This window comes from Rhipicephalus sanguineus, chromosome 11 (genome assembly GCF_013339695.2).
Source record: "Rhipicephalus sanguineus isolate Rsan-2018 chromosome 11, BIME_Rsan_1.4, whole genome shotgun sequence".
In the NCBI taxonomy this organism is placed as follows: domain Eukaryota; kingdom Metazoa; phylum Arthropoda; class Arachnida; order Ixodida; family Ixodidae; genus Rhipicephalus; species Rhipicephalus sanguineus.
The window spans coordinates 58944346-58966079 of record NC_051186.1 but is presented as its reverse complement, the minus strand read 5'-3'; the positions used below and the strand labels follow the sequence as shown (position 1 = coordinate 58966079).

Sequence of the window (21734 nt, the reverse complement as noted above, 5' to 3'; positions counted from 1 at the left end):
AGCTTTCTGCATCTAACGTGGTTTCGCACTGCCTCCAAGATCGCAGGCCCCTCACCTAGTTTTGCGTTGCCTCCGTGATCAGACCACCTTTGGCCAAGCGACAATGTCGTGTGGTGACGTCATCACGTGAAGTTACGCCACGTGACGTCACTATGGCGTCCTAAATTTTTGTGATCTGTGACGTCATATGGTGACGTCATCTCGTGATGATGATTTTTTTTTTTTTTTGCATCACTCGTCTCCGACGGCCAAATTTCGCGCTTGATGAGCATAAGGGGTCAGAAGCACCCTTGGGCTGGTTGAAAAAACAATCTGCGGAAAGCTGACACGGCTATGAACTGCTCTGCCAAATATACAGTCGTGCGCGCCGCGTAATGGCCCCAAGCGGGAGCGCGAAGTTGCCGTTTCCCCAGGCACCCCTTTTTTCAAACAGAGGGACGGTTCTCACTCTCGTCGGTGGCGGGGCGTCTGTCCGTTTACGTCGCGGATCTGTCCAGTTTACGTCGCTAGAGACATAGCATGCTTATTGGTCCGATAGCCGAACGTAAATCGAGAGCGGCGTTCGGATCAGATGCGCTTCTTGCCGCGGGGTGCCGCCACTTGCCGGCGCCGCAACGTCCTCAGTACAAGGTAGCCGCACTCGCGCAAGCGAATCACAGCGGGGAGAGCGATCGCGTTTCATGCGCGCGCTGACGTAACTTCTCTTCCCCCATGCCATCCCTCCCTGTCTAGCTTCCAGTGCGCTCGACGGCACGAGAAAAGAGAGAAAGCGCTGGGAGCGTACAGTACCAATGCTTCGTGCAAAAACTTCGCTTGTCGCGCTCGTCCACATTGTACAATGAGTGCAACGCGTGCGATGACTCGAGTTTACCTATTTTGTGCGTCTTTGCCTGCTGGTTACTCTGAACCGCTAACTAATTTACGCGGCGTCTCTGTCGGGCTGCACCGTGTGCATGGAACCTGGGCCAGCCTCCCTCACTCTTGTAATTTCGTGAGCTTGACTATGCGTTATGTAACGTCTAGAATAAACGGGAAAGCGTCAATTCATGCGTCACTACCTCCAGCTGGCGATGAGGGTAAGCGGTACTTGCGGCTTGGCAATTTAAAGAATCTTTCTCCGTTTCTTTTCTTTTTCGTTTTTTTTTTTTTGTGCAGTGCACAAATCACCTATGGCGGCCTCGTTTTCGTATGCATATCACTTTTACACACACTCACACAGACAATGCTATAACCAATGCATGAAAACTCATAACAGTTATATACTAAATTATATCATATTAAGAGGCCTTTCGGGCGTTTTGCTATGCCTATATACCAGGAGAATTTGTACAAACTGTCTTGCGTAATGAATGGCGCTATGCCGCTGCAAAGCTCTCCATTCGACACGGCATTTTACTCGTTCGATACCCTTCTCTCATCACGCTGCGGAGCCGCATCTCCGCACAGGACTCCCCGGCACGCACTCCGACGCGAACCCCGACAAAACCCGGAAGCGACTAAAGCGCGCGGCGTTTTCATCAGAGCGCGGCACGGGTCTCCCTAATAAAGCCTCGACTCGCAGCCATGGACAACGCGAAAGACGCCGGAAGTCAACCGGCGACCTTCCCTTGTCCGCTCTTTCAATCTCCCAAACATTCTCTTGCCTTCTCTCTCTCCTTCTCTTCCTTTCCCGTATTACCAACATCCACCCTCTCCCAACCATTCTTGCAACATCAACCACAGCCGTCAGCGTCTTTCACGTTCTCTCTCCCTCCTCCAGTCGGAGCTCTCGCCCCGACCAATAATAATTCCCGGCGTCGGCATCGAGAGGCGAGCGCAATCCCCTCGTCTACACTCGCTCGCTCGCTCGTTCGCCATCGACCCACAGACCCGTCCGTTGCGGTCTCTCAGGCAGCGATGCTCGAGGCTTGTGATGCCGCAGCGTATAGACCAATTCATCCGCCCAAGCAGCTTCCGTGCACTCGTGAGAATGCCTAAGTATATTAGGAATTGCCCTTCAAGCTCTTGTGGACCAACCACGCTTTCCTGACGTGCGGGTCATCGCCAGAAGCGAAGATAAAACAGCCAGAGACTTGGTAGAAGCGTTCTGTATCGGCGAAAAAGGTGACATGCGCGTTAGTGATACTTCCGTAGTACTGTATGAATTCGAGAAAAAGTTTATCGAGCACGCCTTAAGGCCGAGACGGTACGATTTTCCATCCGATGCGACGTCCGACGCGGCGGTGTGGTTGACGGAATGGTGACCTTTCATCGCATCGGACCGCCACCATTCCGGCTTCCGCACCGCCGCGTCGGACGTCGCATCGGATGGAAAATCATGCTGTCTCGTCTGTCTCGGCCTTTAGGCTGACCACCATTGATGCGAACATGTTTTCTGCGCACGCGCTGAGAAGGCTACATATATGTACGTGTTTTTCTGCAAATAAAGCAGTTGTGAGTGTCGCTCTGTCCCGTGTCCTTCCTTGTGATTGTGTTCCTTCGCGGCTTAAAAGCAAATATGAACGCACACCAACTCGCCCAACAAAAAGTTCTCTTAATTCGTGATAGGAACTCATCAGGGGAGATTTTTCCTATTCTCGCCTAAACCGAGAGCGAACCCCGTGTTATAAACGGCATTTGGCCTTTTATCGCAGCTAATCTTGGCTACATCATCGACCCGAATGTGCTACGCACTTTCATAAAAGATTTGTTCTGGAAGTTCAAACAAAAGTGGTCTAAAACCACACTCGCATGACTCAACCGCTACACACTCCAAAATTACTTCTCCTAGGTCAAGTTGATGTTCAGATTTCTTTGGTAATTTAAAATGCTTGAGGCCCGTGTGCTTAGATTTAGGTGCACGTCAAAGAACCCCAGGTGGTCGAAATTTCCAGAGCCCTCCACTACGGCGTCTCTCATAATCATATCGCGGTTTTGGGACGTTAAACCCCAACAATTATATTATTATATTAGCTTTCTTAGTTATGCTTGACTATGGCGCCAAATACATCTCGTGAAAAGGAGGATAGAAGAGACAAGAATAGCAAAGACAAGACAAGAAGCCAACACTTTGGGATTCAATCCCAGCGCAACGATTGAGCTGACAAGCACTTTTTTTATTTTTGACACTTTCCGACCGTGATAACCCAAGACCTGAAAGAAAGAAGAAAGAAGAAAGAAAGAAAGAAAGAAAGAAAGAAAGAAAGAAGAAAAAGAAAGAAGAAAGAAAGAAAGAAAGAAAGAAAGAAAGAAAGAAAGAAAGAAAGAAAGAAAGAAAGAAAGAAAGAAAGAAAGAAAAGCCTCACGAGTCTTCGTTGCGTGTTTGGCATACCACGCGCGCGGTTTGCATTAATAATAAACGGGCGCGGGGGTTCCGCGGGCGAGGGGGAGAGTGTGTGCGCGGCCTCCCCGAGTCCGTGAGCTGAGCAGTTAATTCGGGACTACGGGGCAAGGCCACGGGGCCAGCCGAGCCGAAACGAGGCCGACTGGGGCGGCTGTCGGGCAAGCACATCCCCTCCTTGAGAAGTATGAAGGGCCGTGCCGGAAGCCGAAAGACGTTCTCACAGATGGTCTTCGATCACCTCGGCAGCTGCTTCGCGGCGAACGTTCATTTAGATGGGAGAGACGCGTCGGCCATTCAGGTGGCCGGTGGTAGAATGAGTTCCCGCGCATGCGCAGGACTACGATACACTAGTACACTCGCGGGGGCAACTTTAGCAGGCAAATTGAATTCGCCTGCGAATTTACCTGTGACTTGAATTCCTTCAACTATCATTAACCTATACTCGGCAACAACTTTTATTGGCAGTAGTGTGGAAGCTACAGAACCGAAACGCTTGCCTGCAAGCGCGCCACAAAATAGTACCTATTTTTATTTTCTGATTTTCAGAGTTACATAGCTCGAATAAATAAAGCTTTCTTCATTATAAAAATAAAACAAGCATGGGAAGCCGTTGGCGCAATGTAAAAATATATTGTACACTTTAATTTTTTTTTTTCCTTTCTTGGACAGCACCACGTTTTCCGCAAGCCTGTTCTCGGTGTAAACATGGCGTCCCCGATGCCGGCTGGACCATGTGCGGCCACCAACTAGCCGTTTGGTCCTCCGAGAAAGATATACTCGAAATGTGACAAAGTGGCTGTCAAAACAGACCAAGTAAGTTATCTGCAACCCCTAGTCACATAAGAGGGGGGGGGGGGCGCAGAGTCTGCGCCTGCTTTGTCTTAATAGGGAGGGGAGGGGGCGCTGCCGTGAACATTTGACCGTAACCACTGATCCACCGCGGCGGACTAGTGTCAACTACTGCTGGCTAGTGCTAGCTAATGTTAGTTACAGACTGATGTACGATTGCTTATGTTCGCTGCCCGCCATCACTGGCCGTGCTGACGACGGTCAGCAACCAGCGCACTAATGAAGGCAGTTTATATGGAATCTAGGAAGTACACGTTGCTGGGCTAGTCGGTTCATGTCCATCGAATAAGCCACAGAAAGTATGGCTGTTTTGCGCAAAGGAGTAACGAGGGAGGGGGTCAAGGGGAGTACAAACTAGAGCACTGCACGGGCCGGATTTTACGGCCCGGGCCCGGCCCGGGCCCGCTTTATGAAGCCCGAGCCCGGCCCGGGCCCGTGGTTCCAAGCCCGGGCCCGGCCCGGGCCCGGGCGTACTTGACCGTACCCAGCCCGAGCCCGGGCCCGTCGTTCCACGCCCGGGCCCGGCCTGGGCCCGGGCGTTCATTACTAAACTAATCCAGGGTGCGCTTGTTCATGACCAGGTCCGACTCGGGCCCGCTAGAGCATATTAGTTGTTGATGATGATTATTAATGATGCCGTGCTCTTTGTAGCAGGCGATCGGACGGAAAATTCGGTGTGTGCATGCATCGAAATGTTGCTTAGCCCGCGGTGGTAGCTCAGCGGTTAAGCTGTTTCGCTGTTAAGTCCTAGGACACGGGTGCGATTCCCGCGGTGACGGCGGCCGCAGTTTGATGGGGGCGAAATGCAAGAACACCCGTGTATATACTTACCTTTAGGTGCACGTTAGAGAACTCGAGGTGGTCGAAATTGATCCGGTGCCACTACGGCGTGCCTCGTAATCATATCGTGGTTTTGGCACGTAATACCAAGGAATATAAATGAAATGTACCGTATGTGTCAACCTCGAATAAAAGACCGAAATCTTTATTCCTCCCGTGGGAACAACCGTGATCTGGCCCATTGTTAGTGCTGCTAATATATATATATATATATGTATATATATACGTGATCTGGCGTGTTTATAAGGAAACCCACCACGATGTACTTGTTACTTTGACAAAGCCTGGTCCCGCAGACAAAACATTAGTGAAAATATACAGTGCCAATCTATATCTATAATGGTGAAAAAATAGCACTTCAACTGCTTTTCTATTTTTATTGCTAAGCTTTACTAAGAGCCAACTCTTTGCACGTGTCACTTCAGCTTAGCACAGTATACCTTAGACCATGCAATGCATAACGTTTGCGTGTGCTCGAAGGCCCGACTCACGCCTTTTAATGAGCGGGTCCGAGTCCGGCCCGGCCCGCAGCCTCAAGCCCGGGCCCGGCCCAGGCCCGCACTTTCAAGCCCGAGCCCAGCCCGGGCCCGCCGAAAAACGCTTCGGACGGCCCGGCCCGGCCCGCGGGCCGGGCCGGGCCCGTGCAGTGCTCTAGTACAACCCCTTTGACCGCTTGAACCCGCCCTCGTTTTTTCTTCGCGCAAAACAGCCATACTTTCCGTGTAGCTTATTCATCGATCAGTGTATATGGAGATGCATACACACCAGGGGTAGTATTATGGTCACTTTCAAATTAAGCCATCCTGTCAAATCCCGTAATGGCGGCATTCTAAGCCAATCACAGAAGTAGTAGCAGCCCTGTGGGCCAATCACAGTTGACAAGATGGCGAAATTTGACAATGTGGCGGAATTCGACAGTGCCCACCGGTGCAGCGTGTATTATGTGCTTCTACGATGAATCAAAAATACGGTGAAACTTCGCGACACGTTGCGAGAAACCGCAGGAAATACTGGCGAGATTTCACGAGACCGCGCGTTCCATATGTTCCCAACGAACGCTTCGCATTAGTCGGCACGTTCACGAAGTACACTAAGCATGCGTACGAGCACGCCGCTTCCCGCGACAAGACACGAGTTCGCAGCGTGCTGCGCGTAATACAATAACGCGTTGGCAACAACAACCAACGTGCAATTGATCGCGGAAGAGCTGTTTCGGACGCGCCGTCGATCGCAACACCTGTCGATCACGGCGACGCCCACGCCGCGTTTCTATGCTGAACGCAGGTGCTCGCGCAAGCCGTTGCAAGAGTGGCTGCTCGTGACCGATTCGACGCGCATAAACCTGGCGCCTCGCTCAGCTACATACCGAATCACGCGCCGTACAACCAGAGGCACTTCCTACTACAAGCAAAAGAAAAAGAAACACTAACCGGGCATTACGCTGTAAAACCCGATCTTTCACATTGTAATGCAAAGAGTTTCATTGAACCAAAGTGCGGGTTTGGATAGCAGTTTTTGGTTTCCCCTAAAGAACGTCTTTTAGGGGCGAAGCTCCTTAAGGCGGCACCCGTTCGTCCCTCGTAGTAGTAGTCGTAGTCGCGTAACAGTCTTACGCTTTGACCTCCAAGGTGGTGCCGGTGGGAGATTTTTGTGAACAAACTAACTCGCTTTAAAAAAGTCGTTGCGGACTGACAGTGAGAACTTAAAGGTTTCTAGAAGCTTATTACCGCAGCACCATAGGCACCCGTCACTGACCAGAGGGCGCGATGGAGCTCTTATCGAACGCCTGAGTGTTGATGGGCCAACCAGACCGCCAGGGATACCAAGCAAAATGAAACGCTCGCTGGACACATCGACGCGCTCAGAGTGTCTCCCTTCTAAAGCAAAACGAAAAGACGCCAGCTGCTTTCAACGAAAGACGCTGTTTTCCTACGTGCGTTTTCGTAATCACCTCAGGGATGAAAATTGCCACCGCGTACATGTCAAGTGAGCTGCAAGTCGTCAAACGCGTTTAGTAAAACGCGCTCTTTTCAGGCTGTGCAAGGCAGCAGAATTCACGCTACAAAACGCGTTTCAAACTCACTGCATTGAGGCGATGGCAAGTCACTTCAAGTGGAAGGCTCGTTTTTGTAGTAAGGATGCGTGAGGATAGACACTCATTTAACCAGTCCACTCTTGTGAGTATTATGTTGGCGCTACAGTGTAGGTTTCGAAGCTTATCGCAGTGCCATAGCTAATATGTTGGTTAGCACCGGCTGTGGCTTAATGTAGGCAAACTACTGACTACCACTGGCTTAACGCTAAAATTAGTCTAATGTTTCCCTAATGTTGGCTACTGTTCCGGTCGTGACCTAACGACTGCTTGTGTTGGCCCAATGTTGGCAAATCTTGGCCCAGTGTTGGCTAGTGTTGCCGTAATGCTCATTTGGCTGGCGATTGTTGGCCCGCCGCCGGTGTTGACCTAATGTTGGCTTGTGTTGGCCTACTCTTGCCAAGTGTTGGTCCACTATTGGCCTAATGTCCGCTACTATTGGCCCGGTGTTAATGAGTTTTCGTGCTGGCCTACTCCTAGCAACTGTCTGCCGAATGGTGGTAACTGTTGGCTTGTGTCGTGCTAATGTTGACAACTGTTGGCCCACTGTTTGCAACGTTTGGCTAGTATTGGCCTAACGTTGGCAACATGTTGGCCCAGTGTTGGCTGTTGTTGGCTCATGTCGGCTGTTTGTTTGTTGAAGCTGAAGGACAAAACATAAGACGAATACCAGCACTATAATAACCATCACTCCCATTTTTTGCTAAACAACTATACTTGCAACGCTCATAGACACTACAGCGCGAGAATTCCCCCTATAAGTTTTGGCAGGAAGCTACATAAGGCCAAGACAGACTCGCGGTATATGTAATTACGAGTACAGGGGTTCTGCGCCTAATTATAGATACAACGCATTCGCATTACGCGTGATGGCAATCGCGTACGAGATGAGGAAAAAAATATACGCATGAACAACAGGCAACGCGCTCCTAGCGCATTACGATAATGGCTGGGTATAACACGGCGCGGGTGCAACGGCGGCGATATCTGGGTGAAGGAGATCCTTTCGCGAAATCCTGTAGTTAATCGTCGGTACAGCTTCCTCAAGGTTGTTTAAGAGCCAGAAGTTCAGGGCGACGGAGTCGTGTTGCATGCGCGCTAGACGTAATGCGCGTGTGCGCGTCTCAAGATCTCTCGAGAAATCCCTAGGTCTTCCGCAGTTTTTTTTTTTTTGTTGTTGTTGTTGTTTTTGCATAGAGCGCAGCCGCAATACATGTCACAACGCAAGGTCAAGACGGCGCCGTCGACATATACGCTGAAAATATTGTTAAGCGAAGTTTTTATAATTCATAGATTTCGCCATCGTACGCGCATAACCCGGCGCCGGCGAGTGTACAGAAATACGGCCCTCGAAGGTACGCCGGGTACATGCGTACTTGTATGCATCGTTTTCCAATAACTGATGCTCGTACGATCGTGGGCTTGTCGGCGATCGGCCGTTTCTGATACGGCAATCTGATCTTTTATCGAGGTGACTCGTCGTTTCACTTTGCCACACTTCATTGTTGCCTGGATGCGAACGCAGTGCCGTCGTTGTTGCCTGAAGCAACTGAAGTGTTGCGCTGCTAAGCACGTCGATGAACGTCCAATTCCCGGCATGGAGGAATAAAACAGTTAGGAGGGAGCATTGTTCAATGCGATTGAAAGAAAGAAAGAAAGAAGGAAGGAAGGAAGGAAGGAAGGAAGGAAGGAAGGAAGGAAGGAAGGAAGGAAGGAAGGAAGGAAGGAAAGAAAGAGAGAAAGAAAGAAAGAAAGAAAGAAAGAAAGAAAGAAAGAAAGGAGGAAAGGAAAGAAAGGAAGGAGGAAAGGAAAGAAAGAAAGAAAGAAAGAAAGAAAGAAAGAAAGAAAGAAAGAAAGAAAGAAAGAAAACGTTCGCTTGCCCCCATTGTCTCGGTAGGGCAAGGGCCCCTGAATTTTTTTTTTCAACTTAATTATGAGGTATTATATGTGCCGGGAAATGCTCAAGCGTCTCGCTGCAGAGCCCCGCAACCCCGGCCCGTTTGACCCGACGGGCGGAAAACTCCAGGATTTAATTTCTTAGATTTAGCTCGACCCGTGTAAGCGGGCACAATTTTCTTTTTTTTTCTTTTCATTTTCGATACTTTAGGCTAGGTACGCCTCTGCATGACATTGATGCGGACGGAGCGTCCAGAGAAATAAACGCTCTGTATCTCTCTCTCTCTTTCCTCCTCGCTTCGACGAGGAGATCCCGGATTTCGTCGCGGTCGATGATTCAAACGCAGAAGCACATAGCGGGCAGGCAGGACGCTCTCCGCTCTCGCTGCTGAGGTCAGTGGAGCGAAGCAAACTTTTCCATTCAAGATCCTCCCGAAGAAGAGCACTTAACAGTGTCGTTCCGAGACGCCTGGCGCGCTGCCGCAAAGACCGCGTTAACCGGAGGTGCTAGTCTGCACACTGTCAAATTCCGCGGTCTTGTCAAATTTCGTAATTTAATTTTAAAGGCACACTAAAGAGACAAACGCTTTTTCTCGTATTACTAATTTTCTCTTTCACGACACCAAGAACACCACGCTTGCAGCGAGAAGGCGCTTCGTAAGCGAAAAAAAATCGCAAAAAAATCTGGAAACAATGACAGTGACGTCATAGTCTTTGGCGGCGTCTACAAGGGCATACGTTTTCCGATCGGCGAAAATGAAGTGCATTGTTCCCTGAGGGGGCCAGAGACTTAACATACCAAGTTTCAGGAAATTTCGTAAAGCAAATGTTGCCAAAACACGAAAAACACGCTTTGAAATCCGTGACGTCACGCGCGGAAATTTGGCCGCGATATTTAAAAATGAAACTTTGACCTCGATTTTCTCCTCTATTGATAAACCTGAGAAAGTGAAGTTAACGTCATTATAGACACGTGAGCACAATTAATCAATCGAAACAGATTCATTGTTTCAATTTAGTGTCCCTTTAAGCCACTCAGAAAGGCCGTAACCAATCAGGTTTGACCAATGGCGGAACTTCACAACATACAGAATAGCATCCCAGTAGCGTCGCTTTCGTTACTGTGTTGCTAACTTTTCTGCAACGTAGCGCTAAATTTGGCAAGCTTTTTATTCCCTTTAAAGCACCATATGTTTTTGCGAAAAGAAATGTCTTCCTGCGTCTTTTCCACCCGCGTTCTGTAACGTGGTGTGATGTCCGATTTCTAACGAAAATTACTGGCCGATACCGAAGGCATTGCAGTGTACAACAGAGCCTAACGGGCGCTCGTTAATAATAATATAATTGTTGGGGTTTTACGTCCCAAAACCACGATGTGATTATGACGGACGCCGTAGTGTAGGGCTCCGGAAATTTCGAACACCTGGGGTTCTTTAACGTGCACCCAAAGCTAAGCACACGGGCCTCTATAACAATTCGCCCCAACTAAATGCGGTCGCCGCGGCCGGGATTCTAACCCGCGACCTTCGGGCGGGCGCTTGTTACCAGCTGCCTTCAAGAAATATTTGCTTGGCAGATAGCAGCGCCTGGCAACGCACACGTGGTGACGTGATCAAGTTTTTACCTGTCACTTTCGTTTTTGTTTAAGGCGAAAGCGATGCTTTATGAAACGCGAAAATTGACCGTCGGCGTCCTGTGGCGTCGGGGACGAGTGATGCGAAGAATCATCACGAGATTACAACACCATATGACGTCAAGATCGATCGCTTTGTGACGTCACGTCACATGATGACGTCACCGTATGACATCGTAGCTTGGTCAAATGTGTGCCGATCACGGAGGCAACGCAAAACCAGGCGAAGCGCCTCCGATCCTGGAGGAATGTGCAAAACCACGCTAGGTGCAGAATGCTCTCGGAGGGTGGCGGAGCAGAATCACTTAGTTAAACATAACCTTCTAAGCTCTAGTCAACACGGTTTTCGACGGGACTTTTCATGCTCAACCCAACTAGTTGAATTCTTTCACGATCTGGCCTCAAAAATAGATAAAACGCAGATAATAGACTGCGTATTCTTAGATTTTAGAAAGGCATTTTACGTGGTTGCGCACACCCCCCCCCCCCCCCCCCCCGATCTTCTAATTTCAAAACTTCGAGCCTACAAATTGGACGATAGTGTCATAGCATGGGTTGCCGAATATCTTCGTGGTATAGGCGGCAGTCTGTGGTGCTCAACGGTTTCTCTTCCACATCATGCTCCGGTAACTTCAGGTGTTCCTCAGGGTTCGGTTCTGGGTCCCCTTTTGTTTTTGCTGTTTATTAATGATATTGCTCGTGATGTCAGATCTTCATTTAGGATGTTTGCGGACGACTGTGTTATTTATAGAGTTAGAAAAAAAGAGAGTGACATTACTTTATTGCAGGCTCACTTAGACGTAATAGGAACATGGTGCAATAAATGGGAAATGTCATTAAATGTTAAGAAATGTGTTCACGTCACCTTTTCAAGGAAACGTGCATTTCAGTCTTGCACATATGCATTAAACGATATGGCCTCACAGAAAGTTGAAGAATATAAATACTTAGGTATTTAAATAACGTCTGATTTACGATGGAATAGGCACATTTTAAGAATAAGGCGATAAGTTCGCCGAGTTTTCTCCGCCGCAATTTCAGTCAGTTGCCGGGCAAATTAAAGGAGCAGCTGTATTTTAGTTATGTCCGCAGTATACTTGATTACGGATGTGTTTGTTGGGATCCGCACACAGTTGTTCTGACTGACCAGCTTGAAAAGGTGCAAAACAAGGCGGCAAGGTTTGCACTGGGCAATTATAGTAGAACATTAAGCATGACAGACAGTAAACATAAATTATCGTGGCAACCACTACAAGACCGTCGGAAAAACCTAAGACTCAAATGTTTTCACTCTGTATACCATGCTAAAACCGGCATTGATCGAGAAAGATATATAAAGTTGCCTACCTATGTGTCGTCGAGATGCGACCATGCACTGAAAGTCCGCGAGTATCCTTTCAGAGGTGACGTTTTCAGGTATTCTTTTTTTTTTTTGCAAGAACCATAAGAGAATGGAATGCTCTAGCGCCTGACATTGTAAACATTTTGGACAATGATGTCTTTTACCGCGCTTTGTGTGTGTGATCAATTTGTACATAATTTGTACTGTAACGCCCCTGCTGTAATGCCCACTGGGGCGATGCAGGTATGAAATAAATAAATAAATAAAATTCATGGACTGAGAAGAAAAACAACTTCATCACAAAACAGCGAACGCACACAAATACAAAAGAAGAAGGAAGAACTGACGACACGAGTGCTGTGTCGTCAGTTCTTCCTTCTTCTTTTGTACTTGTGAGGTGTGCGCTGTTTTATGATGAAGTTCGACCAACTCGCTCAAATAGCTACTTTCCTCAAGAAAAAGAAGATGGCTTTCGCCATGGAGTCGTCTTAGGTGAATGCATAAAGAAATGTGTGAGCTGGCTTTTCATTTCTTTTTCTTTTTTTTTTTACAGCATATATTCGAACCATCCGGAATTAAACGTTAGTTGGAAGTTAGCGCCTGCATATGTTGTGTATCTCTCTATCATTGCTGGTGCAATAAAAAAGTTCGTACCAATGATGCAATGATACACTTTCCTGTCATTATTTGATTCTTTCTCTTTCTCTCTCTCCTTTCCTCTTTCCAGCCCCTGTCTCACGGCTGCAGTTTGGGGTGGCATTAAACTGGAAATATGGACACCTTGGCACAGATTCATTACGTTGGACAGCGCAAATGACATGGGACAGTTGAAAAGAAAACGGGACAGTGCCCGTCCTGTTTTCTTTTCAACCGTCCCTTGTCATTTTGCGCTGTTCAACATCATGAGCAAACCGATTCGCTCGCGTCCCGTTAACCTGCCTGCCTTTCTTCTTCCTCGTTTCAACGCGCGTAACTAGAGGATCCACTCTTTCATCATGTACCCTGCTCCTTCTTTTTCTTTGCTTGAAAGCAGAGATCGTTAAAAAATGCCACAGCCTCTTTCGTCGCCTCGACTCGTTTCCGTCCTCGCTACGATGAAGAGCAGAGACCAGCAGCAGCTGTCGTCGACGGCAGCGCTTACACACCGAGCGGAACGGGCGAAAGGGGTGCTTCTCAAGAAAACGCCATCTTCTCTCAAGGATCTCTCTCCCTCTCGGTATCTCTCCCTTCTTCTCGTGCACTTTCACTTTCTCTTTCCCTTGCCCATCTCTATCCTCCTCCTCTCTCTCTCTCTCTCTCGATATGCATCTGTCTATCCCCATTGCGTTTTTCTCTCTCCCTCTCTACATCTCGAGCTACCTTTCTCTCTAGCTTCCTCTCTCTCCTGACCCTGCCTCCCTCTCTCTCTTTCTCTACTTCGCGATCTCTTCTGTAAGAGAGAAACAGGCCCCGCTGCCCCGCTACCCCCCATCCCCCCCCCCCCCCTTCCACGCCAAGGTCGCTACCGCTGGCTTAGTTGGCCACGCTCCCAAAGAACAGCTGAGGCTAGCGAGCGCGTGTGCACTCTCTATGGCGGTTGCGTGACTTTCAGAGACAAGGATGCCGACGGATGGGCTTGTCAGCATAGCGTACGTACTTGGAAGGCTACGGCAGTGGGGTGACGTAATCGCAAAATAGGCATCTTTTCTTTTTCTTCCTATTCCCCAGCTGGCCCGCCCGCTTTACTTAAACGCATCTGGAGCAACAATGGAGCAACAGAGCACTATTAGGGTAATTACATATATAAATTAACGAAACTGTGATGGTGAAGTTCTCGATGACAGAGTGATCAACAAACAATGCATCAGTCTAAAGACCGCGAGCGTAACCAGAATTTTTTAACCATCCTTTACGTTTGCGAGTGCGTCCGTTATTGTGAGCATTACTTATGCGCCGTTTATGCTTCACAACACACATGCAAAACTGAAAAATTTCGAAAGGTTTGAACCCCTCCTCACCCCCTGGCTACGACAATGCTAAACACCGATTTTAATGTCTCACTTTTCTTCATTTATACGCTAACAACAGCGTCGGGACCTTCTTCCGCTACAAACCTATATGTCAGGCAGGGAGCCGAACTCGAGGCATCGTTTTCAGCAGCATTAACGCCGCAACGACTAAAGGACAGAGCGGCCGTGTGGCCCGAAATATATACACCAGGCAAGAAGACCGCGGTGTAGAACGCACGCAGCCGGCGAGCTCTCTTCCGCATATAGCCAGCTGACTCAGTATCTACCGGCTATTCGTGCAGGAGCACTTGCCTAGTTAGGTTCGTAGCTGACAGCCATCTTTGGTGCCAGCATTGAACTACAGTACACATTTTACTTTGAGCTTTGCGAATGTAGAAGTAGGTTTATTGCATCAGACGCACTGCGCTCTTAGAAAAAAATCGAGTATTTGGGGAATAATTCCGTCACACAACTATAACTGTCATTTGGCTTGCTCGCGTTTCCTTCGCTGAAAACCTGGCTCTCGCCACTTTCCTGTCAAGGATGCTATGTCACGCTCCGGGACTGCGGTGATAACACAAGGATAGTACGCGAGGTAGATGACGCTTGTAGTTGCGTGGCAGAAATACTCCCCAAATACTCGATTTTTTCTTAGAGTACACGTAAATTGTAAACCACTTTACACCCATAAGGGGGTTTTACCGTGTCCACAACTACCACCTTTACACCCTAGGAAAAAAGACAATCTCAGAAATCTAAACACCCATATCACGGGAGGTCCGCAACCGCATGAACACCCTCGATCATCACAGAAAAAACAAAAATAAAGGCTAGATGAGTCAAGGGACATCCAATTACATCAGCATAAAAGGCGTCTGTATCAAAGACAAAGACAAGTACACTTGACGAAACGTCGGCTCGAGCACACACCCCCTGCTTACGAATTTCTCATCGCAAGCTTCCATCTTTCCCTACCTGCCTTTCTTTTGGATATCTGAGGCATTGTAAGCTTTCTGCACCTCGCCTTGTTTTGCACTGCCTCCGGGATCGGCCCACCTTTCCCCAAGCAACGATGTCATGTGATGACGTCCCGTTATCGCGACAACGACACAAAATTTGATCTCTGACGTCATCACGAGATGGTGATTTTTTTTTTGCATCACTCGTGTTGACGCCGCCGACGTTATTTAAAGCTTGCGCCTTGTATAGCGGTACGCAGCTGTCCGTAACTACAGCGGGGGTATGTTTAGAAAAAAAAATGGCTTACGATTCAGAGTGTACTATATGTACTCTCTACGGGAGCGCGAGAAGCCGTCCCGATAAGCCTCGCAGAGCATGCAAATTCGACACGAGACGATAGGTAACTGCGACAAGCCGACTTCGTTTTGGACCTCTCCACGTTACGCACAACGCACCATGTGGCATAAGGGTAGCTTAGAGTCACAGAATGCTTTACAAACAAATGTCGCTACTAGCGGCAACAATAACGCTAAATAATAAGCTATACACACGGGGGCAAGCTTCTTCTATCTTACCTAACCAAGAGCGTACGCACCTATTAGAAAACTACGGGAAAGTATGTACCACTTTCTTCATCGGCTAACCTTTCTGTCAAAACAAAGAGGCGTGACCGCTGCACTTAAAGGAGTCCTGCAACCCTTTTTTCAGCATGGTCGCAAAACGCTGCCGATCGGTAGACGAGACTCCTGAGAACACGCGAGCCAAACATTATAGCGCAGCATGCGGCCTGGCATTTACAATTAGTTCTCAAAGTCAGCTAGAAATCGCTCCCTCTTCTTTCTACAAATGACGCCATATACCCAAATTCACGGCCATTGGCTGATTTGAGCATCGTAGGCTGCATAGTTACTGCGGCCGCCGCAGGAGGCCGCCACGTGCCCGCGCGCGCGATCACGCCGAAAGTAAGCCGAGCGTTCGAAGAAGAAAAAAAGAATAAGAGCTCAAGGTCATGACGCGCGCGTGACGTAACTTCTCTCCCCCTTGCCATCCTTCCCTGCTTAGCTTCCAGCGCGTTCGTCGGGACGAGAGAAGAGAGAGAAAGCAATTACAGCGTGCGACAAATCTGTGTAACTCAGCTCGTACTTGACAGATTCTAAAGATTTTTGCGGCATGCAGTCAATTCCTTAGGCAATTTAAGCCAACGAAACAGTAGTAACGTTGACGGAAGAGTGTTACGCTGTCTGTGGGTTGACAATGCTTATCGCGATTTCGTGCAACCGCTACGGCGAGAGTCTTATCTAATCTCTGCATGCGAAATACGTCCGTCGGCGAAGTTTCACAAAGATGCGGCAAGCGATCGGCCGCGATAACTCGCGGCCGATCGCTTGCCGGAGTCTGTTATGTTGCACGAGGCACGGTCAGCTCGCTTCTATGAGTTACAGATTTCGGTGGCGGCGTATGCATATTTCGCGAAAAACCCGGCGCTGGCGAGTGTACAGAAAATGCGGATGTACAGGGTCGTCCACATCTAAATGGAACACCACAGTTGTATTCAAGCCCTCATATATAGCTGTAGGTGTTCCAGTCACGCGGAATTTCTGTCTTCTTTTTTTAAGGGTCCAGCGATCGCGCGTGAAACAACTTTATTTATATGCCAGTACTACGCATAAATTTTGCATTTAGTGAATTTTTAATTTATGTATTCAGAATTTTGATCTGTGCTTGTATATATTGCTGCGTGCATATTGCCAGTCTCTGGGACCATGCGCGTGTGCGCCCTACGAGGAAGACTAAGATTTGTCGCTGCTCGGGCTCAATATATGTTTACTGTATCGTGCCTTTTCATGCCACCACCGCTGTCTGCAGTGTGTTTGAAGTTTGCGCCTTCCCTATTTTGGTTAATATGTTGTGTACTTTGACCATATATCTGTGTTCTAAATTGCCACCACCACTCATGCCTGATGTATATACAAGGGGTGAGGGCCTATAGTCAAGCGGATAGTCGCTTTTATTCTCCCCCCATCCATCAATATTGTATTGGTGAAAAATAGAACCATTATTTTAGAGGGAGCGGGGCTGCGAGAAGAGGGCAAGGGAGGTTGTCCTACTCGCGGTAATCCTCCTCTATAGACCATCTCAGGATAGCCTCCTGAAGTTCGGGGTTGTGGCATGCGCAGGTAGCCTCCCACTGCTCCCGACTAAATAAAAGTCTACAAAGGTTAGGGGGGGGGGGGGAGGGATGTTCTTTACATTACCACATAATATGGTTTAGGGATTCGCCCTGCTAGCCGGGCAAAACTTGCAGGCTGAGCTAGGATATATTCCCGGGTGATTTTGCAACGTAAGGACGGGAAGAATAAATATAAGCTCCGCCAAAGGCTGTTGCTCTCCCACCAGGAGAGTTTGTACAAAATGTCAGCTAACGTTGCTAACTGACAGGTGGCATTTGCCATATCTCATATATGTATCATTTCTGAAGGGGATTTGACATCAGGATTCCAGAAACATATCGACCTCCAGAATGACTGAAAATCTGGACGCGGATTCTGAAATAAATGTAGACCGTGGGGTCACTTATACAGAAATGTAAGGGACCGCACTGGGACCAATGCTTGAGACCATTCATGTCTGCGTAGCTCACGAACACGGTACTTGTTAAGAAATTAAGAAACTATGGAACGAAGGCAGTCATGCCGCGGTCCGGGCTGCGCGTTTGAGACACCTGCTCTATGCAATCCCATTTGCTCATTGCCGTGCTCAAGCACTTTTAGAGCATTTCCAGTAAAGTCCCTAGATTTTGCACTTTTGCTGAAGTAGCGACATCTGTTTTCCCCTCCCGACCCCCCTCTCACGGGCAGCCAGCGTCTGCCGCCATGTTCTTCCTAACCTATAAGAAGATTTACAAAGATGCGAGTGCGACGCACGTGCCTTCCCCAGGCAAATTCCCTCCCGTCATGAGCTATTCCACGAGGATGTGCGTGCGACTCCGTGGGGCGATCAGATAATTACCAGCCAACGCCTCTAACCAACACCACCTAGTCAATAACCTAGGTGATGTTGCTCTAGTAGGGTTGTCTCTAAAAGAAAAAAGCGGTAAGAATATGGTGACCGGAACAAGAGTCACCCAATGGCATGCTACAATCACTTGGGCACAGTGACGATACGACTACAGTAACATATATTAGAAGGACTAAGCACTACGATATTATTTTTTAGAGTGCTCAGTGATGTTCCGCACTACGGCGAAAGATTCCCATACCGAGACATGAAAATTACCTATTTCAGGCACATTTCCCTGCACACTTCAAAGTAAATCCCAGCAGAGCCCCCCCCCCCCCTTTACACACAGACACACACACATTATATGTATATAAATGCATGTGTGACGTGCGACTATTAAGATCCTGACTAGCGCCTGCGCTCCTGCACATTACAAAAGCATGACCTTAGTAATTACGTAACTTGTGCTGTAAGTACACTGTGCATGTGTGGGCTTCGAGTCCAACACCCGGAGTAGACTAGAAATTATTCCACCCTTACATAATTATCAGAAACAAGTCTCAAGAGCTATGGCAAGACTGAAAGTTGGGCTAGTTGGTGATACATAACGGGCAAAAACAGCGCGCAGACGGACGGGACGAAGAAAAGGATACACAGAACAAGCGCTGACTCTCAACTGTGATTTATTTGGCATATGCAGATTATTTATACACAAACGATAAGCATAAAGAACATGCGCACAGGAGCTGGCAAGGGACGATAACTAGGCAAAATAGAAAAGGCTTCTTTCTATACAGTGAAGAGACTGCGCAGGAGCGATAAAATATCAAACAAACATACCACTGATTAAGTTTACTTCTTTTTCGTGTAAAGAAACCGATGTTTGGCTGACGCAGGATGACAGTTGAGAGCCAGCGCTTGTTCTGTGTATCCTTTTCTTCGTCCTGTCCGTCTGCGAGCTGTTTTTGCCCATCAAGTGCTACGCTTTTGAGAAATGCATTCACCGCAACCGATTGCAGAAGCAGAAAGCGCACCTTGAACGCTATGTACTGGTAATAATCATCGGGGAATTCCACCTACAAATCCCTTTTCCCTCTCGTGCAAAATTCCCTACACGGTACATGACTGTGTGTTTAGACAACTATATCACATACGGTTAAAATCAATAACAATTTAACATGACGTTTTCTTGCTAGAAATACGTTTGCGAGAAAGATAACTATAGAACTACGAACATATAAAAAATACGAAAGCTCCAATGTCATGCAGGTGATTTTGCCATAAAGAAACATGTTAATGTCACTAGTTGTCTGCGGTAAAATTCCAACTTCCTGCACAATTTCACCAAAGATTCCGGCGTCACTGTTCAGCCAAACATAATATGTTAGGTAGCGACGACGACCTTTTTTAATCCTCAGTATGCGTAGTATTTACATTAGCTGCGAAAAAGTTACGATTATAACGAAAACCATGCACCAAGCAGTAAGCACGACTCTCATACACACATGAATGACAGGCGCGCCGCTGTTCCGGGGGCGGAGCTCGTACTTATTCTTAGGTTTTAACTGACTGTAGTTTACTGCCATAGCACGATAGCACTGCGTGTTAAGGTAGGAGGGTTCGGCGACGGTAATGCGAGCGAGATCGACCCACCGTTACTCCACGGGTTCGGAGGCTCGACGTAGCCGGTGACGATACAGTCGTCCGTCGGGAAGTTCACCCGGTGTCCCTTGCTGCGACGTTTGAGCGCCGACGAGAGGGCAGCCCCGTGCGCTTGAAGTCGAGTCGTCTCGGTCGGTGTAGTCGGCGCCGATGCCGACTTCTCGCATCCCGCGGAGAGCTGTCGTGGTTCCGTCGAAACGTCTTCCATGCTCGTGAAAAACACGCTCATGCCGACTTCGACACAACACACACACAGGCACCTTCCCAAACCGCCTCCCCTTTTTTTTATGCTTTCTTGTTTTCAACGACACCGAACAGTAGAACACCTCTGTGAGCTGTGATGCATCACGCTTGAGAGAAAAAACAAAAGCACGGAAAGCGCCACTTCGATCGCTGGTGCAGCTCAGGGCACGCCGTCGTCAGCTGTAGCAACAACGTCGATACTAGCGTGGTAGGCAATCGGCTCGCGTAGGAGCAACTTCCCTCTGTATGTCGTGTGCTTTGTGAACCGTCAACAAAGCCCAAAAAACGATCAACGATTTAAGAAGCGACGTACCACGCTAAACGAACCACTCGTTTAGTTGTTTGCAGATCAAACGTAGCGCACTCGGAAAGATATCGCCCCGTTCCTACTAACTTCCGTGGCGTGGTGTGGAGCGGCGATGTTTATTTCGTTCTCGACTTTCTTTTCCCTGCGTTCCGTTTTTACGGATCGTAAAAGAAGACGATGACGACGTTGCGTGGCCCAGGCCACCACCGCCGCCACAATCGCACCAGCCTCCGGCGAATAAGTTTGACCAACTACACACACACGCACGCACGAGCACACACAACCAGTAGCGGCAAGATCACCTCACACACGCTCCGGTAGCACAGCGGCGGCGGTGGGTACCGTTAAAGAAACGAGCGTTGTTGCCTCGGCCACCACCACTCCACAACCACCGTGACACACTCACAACACGTTGTTGAGAAGGCGCGTCCAACTTGTGCTACGTCAAGCAGGATTGCCGCAGTTCGCTACTGGTAGTCCACCGCTTTGCAGCGGGCGCATGAAAACGCACGCGCTCGACACCACGGGCTCGTTTTGTTGGGTCGCTCGGTCGTCCTTCTCCCGCCGACCGTCGAGAAGTAGTAGCAGCCGCCGCACGATGGAGGCAGCACCGCGGTAGTGGAGCGCGGGCTTTTCCCGACTGCTGCACCTCGCGTTGATAAACGATTCGCTGCGACGCTCTTCACTTCAGCGGCTGATTCCGACGGCGCGTGCTGTGCGCCTTGTCGCCGCAGCGCCGACACGGCAGCTTGCGGCAACCGCGCGCGCAGCAGTTTGCCTGCCGGTTTCGGCTGGCGTTGCTGACGTGTCGCCATCTGGACGATAAAGCGAAAACGAAAACGATTGCGGCGAACTTGGCCTCAGAGACTCGTGCGCGAAACTCGCAGCATGGTACTGTTACGGTGGTACCGTTGTACAATGCCTCTGTAGAACGGTTTGCGCGTTGGTTCATGCGCGAATTAACAGTCTACTAGAAGAGTACGAGCGTAACCTGCAGAGTATCACGCCCATTGTCTTGAAGAACACTATCAGAGTTCTCTACGACGATTCTTACCGGAGAAAAGGAGGGGCGGGGAGGGGGATCTAAATTCACTGGCAGAACAGACAGCACTTGTAAATCGTGATTGGCTCATTACCCGCCCCGCAGTGGTAATGTCCACCCGATCCCCACTTTCCTGTTAAAACGCATGTAACACGTGGAGATGGGGATCACTCATTAAATAAGCGGTGAAGGTGAAATGAACTTTATTTGGTCCTTGAGAACCCCGATCAGACAACCCCCGAAGGGGGGTCCGCCGCAGTTGCTGGCCGCGCCCACGCCGGTACTGGGGTGAAAATTTTTAAACCTTAATTTCCTGCATATTGGTGAGCAAAAAGCAGCCAAAATTTCATCTAGGGCCTCCTTTTTTTATTGGCAAAAATAGGTAAGCTCAAACACGACCTTTCATTTACGTACGTCATATTATACTGTCACGCCATAGCAATTTTTGCCGCGACAGCACCAAGACCATGTCATGTAAATTATGACGTACGTTACATGCATGTGACGATTTTCATGTTATGACCTGCCATTTATGTTCATCATAGACTCATGTCGTGC

General features: G+C 48.7%; 1 protein-coding gene across 2 annotated transcripts in view; it reads right to left on the bottom strand.

Moving 5' to 3' along the window:
* Window positions 1-20839, bottom strand: part of LOC119373326 (protein phosphatase 1 regulatory subunit 37) — a 336232-nt gene extending 315393 nt beyond the window's left edge. For both annotated transcript variants that reach the window (XM_037643353.2, XM_037643354.2), the window contains exon 1: window positions 19576-20839. In XM_037643353.2, the coding sequence (XP_037499281.1) occupies window positions 19576-19813 (238 nt within the window). In that variant the 5' untranslated portion in view covers window positions 19814-20839. The remainder of the gene's footprint in view (window positions 1-19575) is intronic.
* Between the last annotated feature and the right edge of the window lie 895 nt (window positions 20840-21734).